The following is a 20,323-nucleotide window of genomic DNA, read 5'->3' as shown; positions in this document are numbered from 1 at the left end:
CTACTCTGAATGGCACAGGCAATAACTGACATAGACAAAAGCAATTTTCTCCCCGTCCCCGCCTCTACTCCTGTTTCAACGCTGGTCAGAGTCTGACCGGATGTTGTAGAATGTCAAGAAGTTTGTCAAGGACTTAAATCCTAAAGGCATCTTTTCTGCCTGTTTTGGTGAGCACAACCCCGCTATATCTATAACTAAACCTCCCTGGCTCGCTCTTTCTGCTCAGGGATCAAACCCAGAAACTCACTGTTCTACCACTGAGCTACACTTCCAACAACTATCTTAGAAGATGTATTTTTATTTTTAACTGTACACACACACACACACACACACACACACAGAGTTCCAGGTGGTTTGAGCTAGGGTCCTCTGAAAGAGAGGTTCTTACCTACAGAGTCATCTGTCCAGCCCCCAAACTGTGCACTTTAAAGGAATAAATTGTATGTATATGTCTTTTACTCATATTCCTAAGCATTATCTTCTGAATAATTCTGTTCTTCACAACAAAGATTTGCAATCTTTTCTAATAGCAAAAATATTCTGCAACTCCAAAAATAATAAGGAAAAAGTTAATCCACACATCATACAGCAATTTCTCAAAGAAAAGATAGTTTTACATACTGTTAGATAAGATTAGTCTTGAATTAGATTATAAGACATTAGACAGTGGTTTTCACTCAATTCTCTTTTCGGTAACCCTATATAATCACCCTGCGTGTCGATTACAGATGTGTAAACTGATCTGCACTGTAAACTTTCATATCCAACCATTCCAGCAAAACCCTAACTGAACAATCCTAATGGCTTTCAAACCTAATGGTCCTATTTCTTGATATTCAACACAAAACAAGACTGTCTGGAACACGTTTCATGCATTTGTTCCCTATGAACATATTTAACACATGGGCTTATAGTGCTGGCCTGTGAGCCCCGCCCTTTCGGAGGCAGAGGCAGGACGGTCTCTGTGAGTTCAAGTCCAACATAGTCTTCGTAGAGACCTTGTTGTCTCTGGGGAAGGGAGGGAGAGAAGGAAAGGAGAAAGGGAGGGAGGGAGGGAGGGAGGGAGGGAGGGAGGGAGGGAGGGAGGGGAGGAAGGAGGGAGATGGGGGAGAGGGAGGGTAAGGGGGGAAGGTGAAGAGCAGGAAGGAGAAAAGGAGGGGAATTAGATGAATATTTCTAAAAACATCAAATCGTGATCAACTAGCAGCAAATCATATATTAAGATTTGAACTTGGAGTTATTTCTACACCCCCCCCTTTTCTTTTTTACAACTAACAGCAAACTTTGTTCAGTGCATCAGACAATTTATTCTCTGAGGATTAAGAGGAATCACATGAGTAAAGTGTAGAATCCCAAGGACAAACCACATGTGGAGCACGCGGCAAAAACCATGGTTTTCCATAGAGCTATATAAACAGTAGCCAGTGGGAGAAATAATGGAAGTAAACTCACTCCTATCCATCACACCTGGGTGGGCATGAAAACGCATTTCAAGAACAATTCCATGTTTTTGAAGACACTGAACTTAGAAGACTCGGTTTTCTTGGATTTTCTCACAAGCACTCAGAGTTCTCTCTTGACTCCATTCTTGGATGGAATTCTGATGATAGTAGACTAAAGGTCAAAGTGTGTGTTTTAAAGTTCTAACCTCAGGACTAGTATATGAAATTGGAACTGATTCACGTCAACACTATGAATTTCTTAGGTATGCCAGGAGGGAAACAAAAAAACAAAAAACAAAAAAAAAAAGACATAATCTTGCACTGATAGTAATGATTTCTAAAGATATGCTGAGCTAGATCTACCTGTGAGATGTACTGTTTAGCCACTTTTAGAGACTCAGTGTTCTTACAGACCGCATGTGCCGTGATGCCAGGCGTACAGGTAAGCTAAAGGCACAGCTGGCTGAGGTATTGGCTCTAGTGCAGTTGGCTAAACAAACAGGAAGTTCCCTCTCCTCCAAGTCTGTAAAGAATCAGCTGCTAGTCCACAAAGCCATCTGCCTAACAGTAGGAAGCAAAGAAAAACTAATCTAATCTGATACATCTGCATCTAATACAAGCTCTGATAAGAAGGCCAGAAAACCATCACAGACTTGGAACTGTCCGCTGTTAAAAGGTTTCCATAAATGTATCCCCCTTTCCCTATGTAAAACATGAGTGTCAGATAAGTTCCAGTTATATATAAATATTACAGTTTCTCTGAGGTTTATGCTAGTGACAAACACAAAAGGACAAGAAGTAAAGGGGAAATATTTTGCATTAAATACATGATATTATATAAATGTTTAAAGTGATATACATTTCCAAGGCTTCAAGTTATTTCTGTTAAACTGTCTATAAGTTTTAAGAGAGGAAAAAAAAGAAAAGATTGCCATCTTTGTATTAAGCCCACTACACAACAAGCAGCTATCGTTGTCATTCATATAACTATCCTTTGAACATCTTTATAACTTTTTTTTTTCTGGAAACAATGTCTCCCTGTAGAGTTCAGGCAGGTCCCAGACCCCCACCTCCCTACCTAAGCCTCTAAATATGCCTGTCTTCCCATCAGTTTGTCAGACTCACATAACATTCTGCAAGGTAAGTAGTATTAGTTTCATTGGATAAACCAGGAAACTATAAAGGCTATTCAAGTCAGGTCTTCTCAAACTTACAGTACACACAGACACACACACACACACACACACACACATACTCCCGAATCCTTCAAGAACATGTCAAAACACAGTCTCAGGTGACTCCCTCTACCCAGGTGGGTCTGGGAAGTCTGCTGAAAATAACAGGTGAGTATCACACAGGTGGTTTGTCCCCCACCCACGTCACAAAAGATACTGCTTTTAGCTAACATGGTTCAACTTTCAAGCCACGTCAAGCTCCGCTGTTTTCTCCCTATGCATCGATATTCTCAAGGCATGCAGGCCTCCATGAAAACCCCAAAATAAGTGTAAAACTTTACATCCAGTTACATACCTCTAGCACCAAATTCCAGCAGAAACAAACTATGGGTGGAAGGTGCCCAAGTTTTAAAAAAAATGTAAAAATGAAGAAAGGAGTCGATGAGAAGTCCTTTTCTGTGAAAGGCGGGAAAGATTACTATTAAATTACTTAAAATTACTACCTTGTCAGTGTGAATACTATTGTAGTTTGCTGAGTGGAAGACTAGGCAACTACAGGTTCCAGAACATAAAAAAAACTCCAGACAAAACTATGAGGCTGTTTATAGAGCACAGCCTTGTGTACAATGAAGAAACACAACTACCCATTCATTTCTTGCTCGCCGGGAGTCACATCGAGGGCCTCATGCATGTTAACAAGGGCTCTAGCGATGAACAATAGGTCCCCAGCCCCATAGTACACACTGTTAAAAGGATGGATTTTACGGTATGTGGCTCCCTCCGCTTTTAAAGGAGGAAAAAATGAACCTGAGAAAATTGCAAGCCCCGGACATTTACCAACAATTTTAAACTTCCAAAAAATTTTGTATCAGTATTTCTTGGGTTTTTGTGTTTGTTTTTTGTTTAGTTTATTTATTTTTATTTTCTGTGCATCGGTGTTTTGCCTGCATGTCTGTCTGTATAAGTGTGTTGGATCCTGCACTTAACAGACAGTTGTGAGCTGCCATGTGGGTGCTGCGAATTGAACCCGTGTCCTCTGGAAGAGCCGTCAGTGCGTTTAACCACTGAGCCCTCTCTCCAAGCTGTATTCTTATTAGAGCCTCCGGGTAGATTAAGAAGCCCTTTTGGATTCCCATCGTGTTCCAGGCTGTCTACCTTTCTGTGTGATGAATCAGCAGAGACACTCACTACCAATGACTCAGATGCGAATGACACGCCGCGGCGAACGGGGGACAGTGCAAACACTGAAGCCACTCAGGACACGGGGCTTGCTATGCACTAAGAACAGTTCCCAATTGACCCGGATTTATAAGGTTTACTAAGTAGAACATGCCCCATTCAGGGTTCAGCAAACACACTGAATAACTGCTGTCTCTCAACAGCACTCCTGGGAAAGTGCTCTCTCTGCATTAAAGGATCCTCGGGCCTCAACTCTGAAGCCCTGAGTTCAAATGCTACAGTAGCAACACAATCTTGATAGGAAAAAAAATCATTTGAGTAGTAGTACTAAAGTATACATTTTTTAACTGCTAACAAAACAAAAAACAAAAAACCACAATTTTGTATCTTTTTCACTTTTGGTGTTTTTTTTTTCACCCTGGTGTTAAACACCTTCTGAAGCAAACTAGAGAGGATCAGAAAGCGATCTCTGAGCCTACAGGTTTGGCTTCATTTCTCTTCAGCTCCGAACTTCACAGGCTCTCTCTCTCAAATGCCTAACTATCAGTGACAACTTTAATAAAGCATGACAGGGGAAAAGATAAGGAAATATGCTAAATAATGCAAGGTTAATACCTTTTTCTTCCCCTCACAGACGCAGAAGGGAGGGGGAGAGAGGGAGCAGGAGGGCTAGAGAGAAAGCAAGAGACGGGAGATCCTCCTCCTCGTTTTTTTTTTTTTAAAGATTTATTTTATGTATATGAGCACACTGCAGTTGTCTTCAGACACACCAGAAGAGGGCGTCGGATCCCATTACAGACAGTTGTGAGCCGCCATGTGGTTGCTGGGAATTGAACTCAGGACCCTTGGAAGGGCAGTCAGTGCTCTTAACCGCTGAGCCATCTCTCCAGCCACCTGCGTGCATTCCTTTCTAATCCGTACATCATAACTGTCATGTTTATATCTATATAATCTTGACTCACTTAAAGTCTAAGCCTCTCCTTTCTACCCTGGCAGTGGGGATAAGGAATAGCTACATTACAGTGCTGCCCTGACCTTTAAGCACTTCAGCCCTGCGCTATGCAGGTAGAAGGTTCAAGTAGATGTTGGCTTATAACATAAAGCCTTCAGTGCTATCCTTAGCTAGGAAATAGTGCTGTTTTCTGTGGTAACTGTCTTCAGGCCGTACCTCTGTAAACAGAACAGACAGGCAAAGACTGAGAAGCCCTCAGTGTGCTGCCTCTTTGGAAGTCCACGAAGCCACAACTCACCCTTCTTGCCTCGTTTCCTTCCTATACTTGGGAGCATCACTGGACAATGCCTGTGCTCGAGCCAGTTCTATGCCCCCAGACTGCAACCTGGTGGCTCTTAACCCTGACTCACGGTGGAACTACATGGGGAATTAAAAAAATATTAAGGCCTGGGCTTCATTCCCAAACCCATTAAATCACATGGGAGTGGGAGTGGAGGGCAGGAAGGGCCAAGAATCAGCAAGGGGGAGCATTTATTTTTAAGTTCCGCACATGATAGCAACAGGCTGCCAAAGTTAAGAACCACAACTCTTTGACACTTAAAAATACTGCGAAAGCATCTGCAAGAATATGCGGATGCAGTGAATATGTACGCACGGAAGTCAGTGCGGCTTGACCCAAGAACCTCACCCTCAAGTTAGTCCCAGCTTCATCCTCTCTTCCCTCTAGACGAAGAGCCAATAAATACCAACAGCGGGCTGTGGTCCCATGCTCTTACACTAGTACCCAGGGCTAAGTCTTACCCTTCTTCCTAGAGTCCAGCCTTGCTCTCTCCAAATCTATACCACTTTATTCCTGTTTTGCCCAGTTTCTTTACAAGAGGCCATGAATGCAGGCATGTAATGATCACCTGTCTGGTTTGAAAAACACAAACACTAACAGGTAGCAGGTAGCATACCATGTACTGGTTATCCCACTTACAGCTAGTTACTACCACACTGGAAAGGTAGAAAATGAGTTTCAAAAACCCTAATTAATGAAAACTATAGAGCTGGCCTCATTAAAGGATATCTGGAAATGTGGATGTTTACGCTCCACTCCCACAGTATCAGCCCTGTGTTCTAGTGTTCTAGCCCTCATCGGGTGGTTTTAACCGGTTTCCTTGCAGCAATATAACTAAGACAATAGAATAATAAAGTGAGCTAGGGAAAACCAGAACACACTCACCACACGGATGTTTAATCAGCACACCTGGGGGGAAGGGAAGCAGGCTGGTTTCACTTTTTATTCCAGGCTGGCCCCAACCACAGAGAGATCTGCCTGTCTCTGCGTCTGTGGTGGGATCGGAAAATATGCACAACCACCGACAACAATACTAACTTCTTGAAGGAACAGTATTTCTTTCAAACCCTGAAAAAGGTCCTCTAGGCACACTGCAGGGTAACGGGGAAATAAACTTGGTTGGGCATACAGTGTGAATGAATGCAAGCGTCACTGGACAGTAGACAAAATATATCTTTGTTTCACTACTGACAGGTGGGCGGTACCTAAGAAGTTTCTAAAATACAGCTTACTAGAACAGGAGTGTTAGACTATGTAGCCCACATAAACCCGGCAGCAAGTGGATTTCACTGTTCTACTAGAAGAAATGGCATGTAATTCTAAGTCAACAACAACCTGAAAAGCAGGGAAATGGTTCAGCCTCAACATTCTAAAATATATATTCTGCAACTGGTAAAGCCATCTAAGAAATAAAAAAATAAAATAAAATAAAATAAAAAAGTCTAAAATTCTAAAGCTCGGGGAAGGAGACAGTGGAGAAGCATGCCTGCTAATTAGATACTGTGGTGAAATATGGCTTCGTTTTGTTGGGTCCTCCAGCTTGAAATGGAGCCATGGTTACCAGTAAAAGAAAGCAATTCTCAATTCCCTATTCAATAAAAAAGGTTCAAATTCCACAGACCAAAAAAAGAAAAAAATGGTACCCTGGATTGTTTGTTTTTAAGGAAGATTAAATTTAGGAGTTGCCAACACCCAAACGAAAAACATTCCAGAGTATTAGGCTCAATTACAGAGGGGAGCCATCTACATTCCCAGCACTGGGCTCCCTCACTCACTCAGAGGAGGAGGACCTATTAACAAAAGATGTTTCTTGCCCTCTCACAAGATACACCCTACTTATTTCTCCTGTTTTTGTTTTTGTTGTTGTTCAAAGTAAATTAAAAAAATATATAATTTTAGCACAAGCAGCCAGGCCAAAAAAATGAAGTTTTACATCTGCCAACATATCTCCCAAAATAAGACTCCTGTCAGATGAACCCTGAAAGAAGAGTGGAAATGACAAGTTCTTTTATTTGGACCAGAAGATGCTTTTAAAAATAAAGCTAAGGAATGCAGCCTTCCCAAAGCTGTGTCTTCAATTCCCCTTAACCTTCATATTTTTACATTTGAAATAAAAAAAGAGAGAAGAGAGAGAAGAAACCTGGAAATTTGATTACCATTCTTATGAATTACTTTGAAAGCAACTTTAATGAGTAGCAGATATCTTGAATAAATGGCAAGCCACCAGGACAGTTGTTCTGGCTGATAAAAATCTCTTGAGACATTCACATAAAAATCCAAAAATATATCCTACAGAGACACACTGATTCTCTAGGTATGAAAGTCATAGTAATACTTTAAATTATGATCCTAATATACTCATTACTACAAACTACCTAGCCCACAATTAAAGTTAGTAAATTGGTGGGGGTTAGGGGCTGGAGACAGACTCCCCAACACATAGCCCTGACTGGTCTCGAACTCCCTGCCTTCCTGTCTGTGCCTCATAGGACTGGAATCACAGGTGTGAGCCTTGATGCCTGGCTTCTAATGTCATTTTATGTTTTGTTTTGTTTTGTTTTGTTTTGTTTTGTTTTGTTTAAGCAGTGCTGGGGACCAAACACTGGGCCTTAATGGTGCTAAGCAAATGCTTTATCACTGAGCTACATTCTCAGCCCAAAGTTAGTAAATATTTTAACAGCCCTTTAATGGCTAACAAGGCCAAGAATTAAAAAGTTGTGGGTGGAGAGTTAAAACTAAAAAGCCATAGAGTAAAAGATGTGGCTTCCTCGAGTGAAAAACAGAGGTCAAACCACTTCCCAGAGTTTTGGAATTGCTTCCTTTCAGGTAGATGAAGGTGTGATTATACACTTGCTTAAAAATCTTTCAAAGTTTCAAGATCTCTAATAGAACGTTCCTGATGCTAGAAGAAATGTTTGGTGATATAACACACACACACACACACACACACACACACACACACACACACACACACACCAAACATAAAGAACACACACCTCCAACAAATATTTTCCCGATTGTTCAAGACCACAATTAGTTGCTGAGACTCCAGAACTTAGTTGCTACAGCATCTCTGCTGTCCAAAATACCGCTGGGGCGACTTTAACACGGGTTTACTGCGAGATAACGCTTAGCTATTGCTAAGGCTACGCTTTCTTTAAAGGTGCCTTTGCTTGTAAACACTGCTAGGGAAGTGGAGATAAAACAACCTGATAGCCCGAGATGGACACGTGGGAAATCAGAAGACGTCATCACCTCCACGAATCGATTTCCCTAACACTTGATCTCTCTCTCTCTCTCTCTCTCTCTCTCTCTCTCTCTCTCTCTCTCTCTCTCACACACACACACACACACACACACACACACACACACACAGACTCAGAGACAGACAGACAGACAGACAGACAGACAGAAGTCTAGGCTGCCAAATCCTGGGGAATACCAACTGTCTATCATTCTAAAGCAATAATCCGGTTCCAGGGGCGGAAAAAAGAGCACGTGTCCAACTTTTCTGGGTCGGGGTAACTTCCCAGCAATCATTTACTCCAAGTAAAACTCCATCCCCGCTGCAGAGAGTGGAAGGGAACTCCGGGCCCCGGACCGAGGGAGCTCCCTGGTGGAAGACTCGGGAGGCGGCCCCGAGCCCCGCACCGGCCCGCCCCGCCCGGCTCACCTCCGCCGCGGGGATGTTGACCACGCCGGTGGAGCGGCGCTTCTCCCGCAGCTTCCTCTTCTCGATCTGCCCCTTGCCTTTCCTGGCGCTGGGTCCCGAGCTGCGGCCCTTCTCCCGGGCGCTATCCGGCTCCTCCTCATCGCCCCGGGACCCAGGCGCTCCCGAGGCCGCAGCGGCGCTAGGGCACTCGTCCTCCGCCCGCCGGGAGCCGGGAGCCGCGCGGGGCAGCGTGGACGAGCCGTGAGCGCAGTTCAGGGCGCCGGGCGCGGGGGCGGCAGGTGCGGCCGCGCCCGCGGGGCCGTGGTTGAGCTCCGAGGTTCCCGCGACCGCGGTCGGGGTCAGCGATCCCGCGGGGGACTTGGCGGCTGGATCCCCGCCGCTCGACCCCGGGCCCGCGGGGTTCTGCTTGGCGCGCATCTTCTCGCGCTTCGCCTTCCACTCCTCCAGGAAGTCCGTGGTGGTGCTGCCGCCGCTCCGGTAGCCGCCGGTCGCCATGTTCCCAGAGGGGCCGGCGGGGGCGCCCCTCACGCCGCGACTCCTGTCTCCCGCCGGCGCCGCCGCCTGCCCGGGAAGCGAGAATGCGCTGGGGACTGCGCGGGGTGAGCGCGCTGCCGGACCGACGCTCTGCAAGGAAGCACACGGGGCGGGGGAGGGGGCGCGGCGTCAGGTCCCGGGGTGGCCGCGAGACAGCGATCGCCGCGCCCTCGGCGTGGCCGCGCGTCCCAGCCGCCAAGTTCGCAGGACGTACCTCTGCGGTGCACCCCGAGAAATCCGACCCCGGGGAAGGAAGAGAGAGGAAGAGATGGGCCCCACCCTCGCCGCCCTCCCCGTCGCACCCAGGTCCCCGACCCCGCACCGGGACACCCGCGCCGCTGCCACCTGTGTGCACAGCTCCCCGGGACTCCCATTCCGCTCGCGCGGGCCTGAGCTCCGCGCCGCAGACGCCTCCATTCCGAGACGGGACGCGGAGAGCCACCAGCCGGCTGGAACCGGGGGGGACGTGTCCAGCGGAGAGGAGACCCGTGCGCGAGTCCCGTGCGGGTGGCCCGGAAGAGCCCCTTACCTCCGAGAAGTTTTTAGGTGGGACAAGGAGCGTGGCGGGGATGAGGGTTGTCCAGGTGAGCCGGAGCGTCCGGGACGCGCACGACCAGCCCCGGCAAACTCGCCGGCCTGAGCTGGGGGCAGTCCCTGGCTGGAGGGAGGGAGCGAGCGAGGGGCGGAGGGGGGCGGGAACCGAGCGGGGCCGAAGCGGGGCGGAAAGGGCCGAGTCCCTGCGGCCCGAAAGGGGGCGGAGAAGTACCGCCGAAGCCCCGCCCTCCGCGCTCAGGTGCGCGGCGCCCCGCCCCTCCCGCCGCCCTGACTCCTCCCTCCCGGGAATCGCACTCAGAGCGGACACCTCCTACCCAGGCTCGCAACTTCACTGCGGGCTGCCTTCCAGCTCCGCAGATTCTAGGGCGGGATCGGCCGATCCACGCCCCTCTCTCTCCTCACTCCTCTTCCCCGCCCCTCGGGTCTCCCACCACTCTTCCTTTTAAGTACAAGACCGTATTATTCTAGGGAAAGTTGTGACTTGCCGGAGGAAAAGTGCTACCAGCTAGGGGATGATTCAGGACCTGGCTCGCCAGGGTGGGGAAATACCCACATGGTCCCTTTCCCTCGCCGCCCTTCCCTCCCTCTTTCTAGACGCCAGGGGGGTGGCAGGTAGGAGACTGAGAAACCCAGCAAGCCCCTTCAAAAGCAGCGAGTGTCGTGATTTAAAAAAAAAAAAAAAGTTAGCTAAAAGGAGATGCTAAAATGATCGATGAATTATCAAGAGTTTTTTATTCTTTCAAGATCTTGTTGGCAACCCATGCGGTCTTCACGCTGTCTCTACACCGCTTATAGGCAGATTTAGCAGCAAATCTCCCCACCATCGACCTAAAGCTGGAGAGTCTCTGACTTTCCATCTTTTCTATGCCCAGGCATGAGTCAGTCCATCCTCACCTGCGATCAGAGCTAAGGGGACTTATCTCTCACATCTGTGCAATGTCAGAGTGCATCATTTTCAGGAGCTATGAAACCGTGTTTCCCAAACAGTAAGAGTCCGGAGGCACATAGGCTGACCGAACGATTCATCGTCGTTTTGCTCAGGTGACACAATGTAGGTAAGGAGGCAGCAGGTAACACGCCACAGCAATGGGCACAGGCTATAGTGACTCACAGTCTTGCATTTCTCAGAAGCAATTCTGGTCTTTGGTCTGCCTGTTGGGCTGGACATACGATTAACTTGGAGAAGGCTTAGAAAGTTGCTTGGTAAAAGGCCTCTCCCCGCACCCCACCCAAGAAGGATTAAAAAAAAAAAACAAAACAAAAAAACCAGGCTGACTGCGAGCCTAGCTGGTACCAACTTAGGTGTGCTGTGTTGGTTTCTCGGGCTTGTTTTCTGAGGCAAGCTGGAGCCTGGCTATATAGGTTCACATTCCTGAGTTAGTTACCTGAGAATGCTCACTTGGAAGGATTAAACACAGCGCTGGAAAGAGGACAGGCTCAGCCTGGATACGCATATGTAAATTACCACAGGGATCTTTAATGTATGTTTAAATTCTCTGAATTCAGTCGCTTTCTTTACTATGAAATACAGTACCTCGTTTTTAAAAGCTGTTTTAAGAGTCGACTCTGATTGTGGTGTGCTTGATTCAAGGACTACTTCTGATAATAAGATTTCAAACAATCATAGGTTTCTGTCTGGGAAGTGGAAGAAAGGAGAAAAAGACAAGGTAAGGAATATGTATTAACTTGAAAGCAATACACCTTGAATGAACAAGGGTAACACTTATAAATACAAATTTATCTCTTAATCGTCTCTGAGTCAGGAGTGCTGGCTTGCTTGGCTTTGGGTAAGTTGCTTAACTTCTGTGCCTCTGTTTACCTGCATATAAAATGGGCTAATGATACCTCCGTCGTCAGAGCACTGTGAAAGCGCCTCAGGTCCTTAGATAAAAGGTAAGAGGTGGGAACCAGAGCAGTTGCTAGTCTATAAAGTCCCCAGGGAAGAGTGGATGAAAGAGATTATTAAGGTACAAAGCACTCCATTTTGTTATTGTTATCGCTTATTATACCCTTTGTCTTGGCTTTGGCATTCTCCATATTCCCAAAGATGTATTGCACAACCAGGCTTCTTCCAACATTATAGCAGAGTGTTTAGCTGAGTCAACCGTCAACGGCCAGATGTTTGCATATCATCTTTACGTGCAGACTCCACCGGGTGAAATAACCCTCTAAGGCTGGGAGCTGGGTTTCTCCACATATTGACATTTGGGGCTGGGTGGATCCTGGTTCTGCAGTTTGCTTCATTCATTGTAGTAGGGCTTAGCACACTGCCTTGGACTTTGGCCTTCCAGATGCCAGAAGCATCCTCCACCCACTCTGTGGCATCGCCAAAAGCTCCCAGCCAACAGTAAAACCCTCTTAGTTGGCCCTAACACCACTCATTTTAATGAACTACTAGTACCTAGTAAGAGAGGAGAATATGATAATGCTAACAAAAGATGCAAGATCTTATTTGAAAGTGTCAAAGTGAAAAAAAATAATAAATACTAATCCTCACTTGTATTTTCCAGACAGTAGAACAGCCGTATCGTAAACTAGCCTATTTGTATGTGTTGATATAATGAACAGTATATTGGGAAAATATTCATTTTTTTAAATTCATCACAAATATCTCTAGAAAGTACAATCTATCCCCAAATCAAAATAATAGACAAAGAAAGTGTAAAAGCTGAATATTTCATTTCTACAAGGACTGTAACAAGTGACAGCAGTCCCCCTTACCTTCCCCACCACACATATGGAAATAACAATAAACTCTCCATTGTGTCTGACAATATAGGCTTTTGTGCTCATTGTTTAAGTATGTTTACCTTGTCTTCTATTTTTTGGTGTGCCCATTTTTTTTTTTTTTGAGGGAAATGAGTTCTCTCAGGCTACCCATGCATACGTTTTTCTTACTCTTAACCCTACAACTGTCTTTATATTAGGATCTTACTGAATACCCAGCCCATGTTTGTAGAGTTCCGACAACACGCTGTGACCCTGCGCTGGGTGGTGCGCTATGATATCACTTCATTGCCCGGTTATAAAGCTATGGCTTTGCAGTGGAAACTCGCTTTCGTTTTCTTTTTCAATTACTGGTGTATTTTTTTCTATACGCTGCTTATAGGTTAACACCCAAATTTTCCTCCTCTCGACGCAGTTTAGAGCGTTGGCTAATGCATTGGCTTGCTTTTGCTTTTTCCTGGGTGATGTGACTCCTGGGTCTCAGTGTGGCTGCAGTGCTCAAGTTGGGAGCACTCACAATTCAACTTCTGTGGACTAGGAAATTTCCAGCAGGCTTCTCACAGAGCCTGGTAAGACAAGACTCCTTGCTACAAGTCTCTTGGGTTTTTCTTTCATTCTTTCTTTTTCTTTTCTATTTTTCTTTTTTTTTTCCTTCCTCCCTCCCTCCCTCCCTCCCTCCCTCCTTCCTTCCTTTCTTTTGTCTTTTTTGGTGGTTGTTGGTTGGTTGGTTGGTTGGTTTTAGTTTTGTTTTTGAGACAGTGTTTCTCTGGGTGGCCTTGGCTGTCCTGGAACTCACTTGGTCAGACGAAGCTGGCCTTGAACTCAGAGATCTGTCTCCTGAGTGTTCCACCATTGGATTCTCGGCTAACCCGGGTTCCTCACAGAGGTTTGTACCGTTGCTTCCAATTTTATCTCTGTGTGTATGATATACGTGTGCATGTGACCATGCGTTCATGTGGGTAAATGTAATCACTTGTGTAGCTCACATGTGGAAGTCAGAAAAGAATCTCAAGTATCTGAACATACCCTATACCTTGCTTTAGACAGGATCTCTTCATTTGTTACCACTTGATATAAAAGTATTTCTTGGGGGGGTTTTCTACAACCGCCTTGTTCCATCAAATGTGGACATGTCTACATCTGCTTTAGCCCATTTTAGCTCCCAAATAAAGACACAGACCACGTATTTTATCAACAAACTGCAAGCCTAAGCAGGGCAGGTTCTGAGCTATTCTAACCCTCCAAGGCTGCCTATTTCCCAGTCACTTTACCTTCAGTGTGAGTCTTCCCTGGTTCCCTCTGGTCCACGTGTGTCCTCATGGAGACTTCCTTGGCAACCTGCTGGTAACAACTCCTCACGGTCGCTTCACACTTGCCTCTCTTTATAGTCCTCTCTACTCTCCGATCTCCTTTAGGATCCCTCACCACCATCTGGATCAGAAATCCCACCCTATTCTCTTCTCTTCTGCCAAGCTAGTTGGCTAATCAGCTCTTTTATTGACCAATCAGAGGCGAAAGAAAACAGTTTTTCCATAACATAGAGACCCGAGATGGTCGACCACACTATCGTCCTGACTACAACCAAACGTGTGGGTGTAGAAATCAGAATCTGAATACACAGGGTACAAAACTGTACCCAATTGCTTGGACCCACTCTCGCTGGCCCTTGATCTTTCAGGGGCTCTCATTTCTCTGCCTCCCACCTTGCTGCAGGAGAACTGATTTTACAGCCACTGCGTCTGGCTTTATATGTGTTCAGCAGGGGTGTGTGGGGTGGGGGTGGGGGTGTTCCAACTTAGTCTCTCATGTCTCGTCCATGCTTTACCCACCGAGCCATCTTCCCAACCCATGTTTCCAATTTCTGAACCTCCGATCAGGGAGCTGCAAGACAGAGATCTTCAATCCCATTGCCTTTGTCTCCTGCCCAGCCTTAGAATCAACCTTTTTCTGCTGCAGCCTGTCTGTTGCCATCTCTCACCGTACAACCCCTTTGTACTTAAGCCCATCCCGTTTGCCTTGCCTGTTCCAGCATTTTACTTTGGTTTTATAGACGTGACTTGAGGAAGTAAAGGTGAATGTGTTTGTTTAGTCTGTTGTGTTTAATAGGAAATCTGGTTTATCTACCCCATAGATTTCCAGATACTTGGAAATCTCTGTATTGGCTCCAGAATAGTTGTTTTCCTTACTCATTGAGCAATATCAAAAGCCCATAGTGACTAGTGATAATTAATATTATAACAAAGAAGTTCCTTACACACACACACACACACACACACACACACACCTGCTTACCACAGAACGTTATCACATAGACCAAAGTAATGATTTCACCCAAAGACCAACTTGAATAACCAGTAACTTTTTTTGGAAGGGGGGGGTGCTGCTAACAGGAGTATGGGCCAGGATAGTTACAGGAGCAGAGATAACTCAGAAAAGCAGCTACATCACCAAAAAAAGCCCATACAAATGCAAGAGGAGATTCACAAAAGTTGTATCCCTGGAACCTCCTGCATAGCATGTGGGTAGCCCAAGAGTGCCAGAGTCTCTCTGCTCCACAGACAGCTCTCTCCATCTTAGCATCAGTTGACTATCAATGTGAATCTCCCCTTCCATGCTGTTTCATATAACCACAAGCTCCATGGAGGAGAGGCAGAAACTCTGAGTACTATACCCTGCCACACCCTTTTATAGAATAAAGTTCCCCAGACTCTAAGGCCCAATCTTGTCAGTGTTGTATGTCTGAGTCCCCATGTTCACTGTCAACAGTCCTGAAAGGATTGTCCCCTGCCACTGCTGTCACTACTGTTATATCCACTCTTGCTATTCTTCTCATAATCTCCCAATAGTCTTTGCTTCCTCCTACTCCACTTATGGACTCACTACTTGTCAAGATTATCAGCAAGCTTCATGTTACAAACCCAGCGCTTCCATTGTTTAAAAATTCCCACTTGGCCTTTCTTCATCATTTGGCATTAATGATTCTTTCGTTCTCTCAGTCTTCCCTTTTGTAATTTAATCACCAAAGGAATGTATATTTTCCCCACCAACTTCACCAAGGCATCTTCTTCTTTTCTACCCAGTCCTCTTCTGCTTAGCCTCGAGAAACCCGGGTCAACACAGAACACAGTTATTATTCTTGTTCCTATTTTCCTCAGGCGACATTCTCCCTAGACGATTCCATGGAATCTCGTGGTTTTAGAAATCACTGCCAAATTCATGCCTTAAAGTAACCTTTTCCTCTCTAAATTCTAGTCTTTCATGATCTATTTCCCTGGGTGACATTTCCAAGTAGCTGTCTAAGCATCCTCCCAAAGTGAAACTTTGGCTAAGCAAAACTCTCCATCCTCGTCTCTATCTGTTCCAACCCCACTCCTCTCCCTTTCCTTCCCTATGTTGATAAACAGAGTTGCCATCAATCCAGTGGTTCAACCAAAAGCCCCAAAAGCTCCCTTGCTTCTTGTGTTTCCCTTACCACCTAAATCCATTACGTCACCCTCTCAGCCACCATTTCAAAATCCAATCCTTAGAGCAACCAGAATGATCTTCTCCAAATATAACCAGATGTACGAGCCCCTCAAGATTTCTTTCCTTATTTCTCCCACAGATATTCTATGTCGTCAGTTGTGGCTCAGGCCAGTGGCATCCTTCATCAGCATCCGTGTGGTACTTGTTCTTCTGGCGTGCAGAAAGCAAAAGAATGGAGCCATGGAAGCTTCCACTGGGATGTCAGAGTCTGGGAGGCAAGGCAGAATCTTGCTGCTGAGCTGGAACCCTAGCAGACAGCACCTGGTGGGTAATGAATGCCTTGTGAACCTATGGGCATGGCGGTATAAAGGGTACCACCCTTTATACCCAAATGGTAGACTGTTAGGGAGAGCTGCCAACATCAGTGTGAGAGAGCAATCATATGGGCAGCAACTAACAGAGACATAGGATTGAGGCCTGCAATGTTTGGAGCTACCACTTACTGTACTGTGCACAGAATTGAGCTATGAGTATGTGTTGTCTACCTTGCTGGGTTTTGATGTTACTGTTGTAGTTACCATTCTATTTTTGTGAAGAGAAAGCCATGACCAAGAAAACTCTTATAAACTCTTTCACTGAAGGCTTGCTTACAACTTTAGTGGCTTAGTCCTTGATCATCATGGCAGGAAGCAGACAGACATGGGGCTGGAGCAGTAGCTAAGGGCTTTACATCCTGATCCCCAAGCCAATTTATATCCCCTAATCCCAAACAGTTCCACTAACTCATGACTAAGTAGTCAGTATATGACACACTCATATATTGGGACCATTCTCATTCAAACCTCCACACTTAGTTTGAACTAATCCTTTAAAAAAATTTTTTTTTCTATTTACCCATTTTCCATATTGGAACAGGAATGTTTATTCTGTCTCTATCCTGTTTTGCAAGGAACTAACTTGATTCTTTTACTTCACGGGGGCTTCCATCTGAGTTTTCCTTGAGACCCAGAAGAGGCTTTAGACTTAGACTTTTTAGTGATGCCGGAATAGTTAAGACTCTGGGACTATTTAGGGTAGAGTGATTATCTTTTCCATTGAGAAATGACCATGAAGCTCATGGGTTCAGGGTGACTATAATGATTTGGATATGAGTTGTCCCCTAAAGATTCATATGTTGGAGGTATGGTCTGTCTTGTAGTGATGGGTAAGGTGACAGGGACTTTAGTGAGAGACCATTAAGACATTGGAGCATACCCTTGCACATGACTGTGAGACTGCAGACTCTTTGGCTTTCTGTTTGGTTTGAAGACTGTGGTGGTTTGAATACGCTTGGCCCACCGGAAATGGCACTATCCAGAGGTATGGCCAGAGGTGTGGCTTTGTTAGAGGAAGTATGCTACAGCATAGGTAGGCTTTGAGGGCTTCTAAGCTGAAGCTCCACCTAATGTGGAAGAGAGTCTCTCCTGGCTGTCTGTGGGAAGGTGGTAATCCTTCTGCCTGCCTTGGGATCAAGATGTAGAACTCTCAGTTCCTTCTCCAGTACCATGTCTACCTGCATGCTGCCATGCTTTCTTCCATGATGATAATGTACTGAACTTCTGAAACTGTAAGCTGTTGCAGTAAATCTCCAACCCCAATAAGCCCATGTAAAAAACCCACAACCCAGTTACTGTATTTATAAGCTGTATGCCTAGATGGGGCAGATCTACCACTACACTACTCTCTTCCCCAGCTATAAGATCCTTTGCTACTTGTGACTTCTCCAGGCCATGTACTTCTGCTCCATCTTCCTCCCCTTCTTCTTCCATCTTCCACCTTCCCTTCCTCTCCTCTCTAGAACTTCCAGCCCCACCTTTCCCTTCCACTGCCCAATCACAGGCTCTAGCCTCCCTTTGATCCTTTAGAATAGGGAGAAGGTTCACTTGAGATCACTTGAGTAAGTGATCAACTCCCTCAGGGCAGTCCCACTTGAGGAAGCAGAATTAACATCAGAATAGCAACAGTACCAGGGCAACCCACCACAGTTAGCCAGCCCCCAACTAAATGTTTTCTTTTATAAGTGTTTCTTTACAGCAATGAAACCCTAACTAAGACAATGATCATCTCTCCCTTTTGCACACACTCCTATTGTGTACCATGAGATCCCCCCTTCACTAAGCTAATGCCAGTGCCATGCTCTTGAATCTCCACAATTTTAAGCAAAATTACTCACTTTTCCTTATAAAGTTTCCTTGCCTCAGGTATTTCATTCTGGTAATAAATCCTCACAAATATAGAGCCCAGGTCATTTAGTTCCTGCCTTCTCCACTCACTTTAAGTCCAGGGACTCCCTTTTGCATTAAGTTTGCCTTTTAAAACTGTTCTTAAACTATCCTAACCTCATTATCTAGATATAGCCATATTTTCTGACCATTGAGATCTCAGCTTAACTCTCATCTCCCCTGCAAAGGCTTTCCCTGATTTCTTAGTCTGAAACAAAATCTACATCATAAACATAAGCCAGTATTGTTTTATAGTTCACTATACTATCACATTTGGGGATCATCCATATGTGCTTATTGTGTTTCTCCTATTCTAGAATAAGCCCCTGAAACAGACATCTTGCCTGTTGGTGTCAACTTTCTATCCCCAAACACCAGCAATTTCTAACAAACACTAGGTATTCACTAGAGAGTAAATACTAGCTATCAAATCTAAGTTCTCTGGGAGATTTGGAAAGCTCTACAAACCAAATAGAATATACCCTCACTGGTTGGCAAGAAATTTATATACATGCAAAGAAAATGATATACAATGTCCAATTATGACATTATGGGGTAGTGGAGGATGTCTCTGTGCACTGTGTATCCAAATGCTGATTTCTGTACCCAGAGATCTGGTTGCAGTCTAGGCTTTGGTATTGTCAGTATTGGGAAGCATCTCTTGACTCGGTATTTTGTAGAACACTGTTTGCCATCGCCTTCTGGTTGGCTACATAACGATCGAGACGGCCTATAGGTTGGCAGGAGAGGAAAAGGCAGAACTTCCTGGCTCAGAGAGAGTGAAAGAGGGTCTTAGGTAGGGAGCAGGGATGTTAGCATCAGGACAAGAATGAAGAAGGTGCCAGAGTGAGACTAGGATGGCAGGTGACAGCCCATGTGGCTGAGAAGTAGGTTGGGAAGTAGTCTAAGGCCAGCATTGTAGGGTTAGCATAGCTCAGAACCTGCCCAGCTACAGTGCCTGAAGTTTCTAAACAAATACAAAGGTCTCCATGTCATTATTGGGGAACAAAGGCAGGGACAGGAAAGCTTTTAGTTTACAATGGAATTAGGGAGCATTCAATTTTTATATTGTATTATCCACATGTTGTTAGATACTGAAACATATGCCTGTTATGGCAATAGAACACACCCACCTCCACATAACGTTAAAGAGGAAACTGCTGAAGCTGGTAGGGTTGTGGTCAAGATCAGATTTTAAACCTGCCCCTTCCCACCAAGTCATGTGACCTTGGAGAGTGTGTATAAGTTCTTGGTTAAGTCATTTACCCCATAGGACTATGTAGAATAGTAAATGAGATTCAGCCCTAGATTATGTTGTTGGAGTAACCACTGAACATGTTACATGTATGTATGTATATGTATATATACAAATTTCAATAAAGTTGAAAGAGTACCTTCCACCCTGTAATTCTTCAGCCTATCGAGAGAGAGAGAGATGGAAAAGATGCAGTATCTTAAGATGTGCTTCATCCAGACAAAGAAGTCAGTCAGGATAAAATGAAAAGACGGCAGAGTGAGAGGTAAGGATTCAGTGGCACACTGTATGAAGAAAATTATCCAGAGTACCAGGAGAATTATGACAATGTATTAAGAAAAAAAAAGCCGTGAATATGAATATTCCACTCAAGCTGTCAAATCAACAGGAAAAGATGATCAAAGAGAAATGGCCAACCACACCAGAAGGCATCAGCTTACACTCTCTTGTATTGGCACACACACTAGAAGGCATCATCTTTCGCTCTCTGTATTGACACAGTTCAGGTCTGAAAACACCAGAGGTGATGCAAAGTCAGAGGGGAATGGTTAGTGCCGAGTTGTAATTGATCCAATAGTTTTGAGGAAATCTGGCAATATCTAGTGAAGATATGTCTTCCCACAACACTGCTTTTGTTTCTAGGCATCTACCCTAGAGACACCCTGACTCCTGGGTGTGCTTTATGATAATAACAGTCACTGAAATTGTAGGAAAACTATCACTAATCCATAGTCAAGTAGACTTATAGGTGATAGTATTTTTTCT

The 20,323-nt window shown here is 45.1% G+C and overlaps 2 protein-coding genes across 2 annotated transcripts in view; one reads left to right on the top strand and one right to left on the bottom strand.

The window, feature by feature from the left end:
* The window catches only part of Pawr (PRKC, apoptosis, WT1, regulator), an 82,203-nt gene extending 72,319 nt beyond the window's left edge, over positions 1-9,884 (bottom strand). Inside the window, exons 1-2 of the mRNA NM_054056.2 lie at positions 9,825-9,884; positions 8,762-9,385 (exon numbers count right to left, since the gene is read on the bottom strand). Of these exons, the coding sequence (NP_473397.1) occupies positions 8,762-9,256 (495 nt within the window). The 5' untranslated portion in view covers positions 9,257-9,385; positions 9,825-9,884. The remainder of the gene's footprint in view (positions 1-8,761; positions 9,386-9,824) is intronic.
* Gm40755 (predicted gene, 40755) lies at positions 9,070-19,701 on the top strand. Its single transcript, XM_017314170.2, has 2 exons — positions 9,070-13,146; positions 16,182-19,701. The coding sequence occupies exon 1, from the start codon at positions 9,340-9,342 to the stop codon at positions 10,294-10,296; it is 957 nt and encodes a 318-aa protein (XP_017169659.1). The 5' UTR covers positions 9,070-9,339; the 3' UTR covers positions 10,297-13,146; positions 16,182-19,701.
* Positions 19,702-20,323: the final 622 nt, after the last annotated feature.

The sequence above is a fragment of the Mus musculus genome, chromosome 10, assembly GCF_000001635.26.
Source record: "Mus musculus strain C57BL/6J chromosome 10, GRCm38.p6 C57BL/6J".
NCBI classification, from domain to species: domain Eukaryota; kingdom Metazoa; phylum Chordata; class Mammalia; order Rodentia; family Muridae; genus Mus; species Mus musculus.
This window is presented reverse-complemented; position numbering and strand designations above follow the sequence as displayed.

What these genes read in the sequence shown, in the direction of transcription:
- Gm40755 (XM_017314170.2), top strand. Translation starts at nt 9,340, where the DNA reads ATGCGCTGGGGACTGCGCGGGGTGAGCGCGCTGCCGGACCGACGCTCT.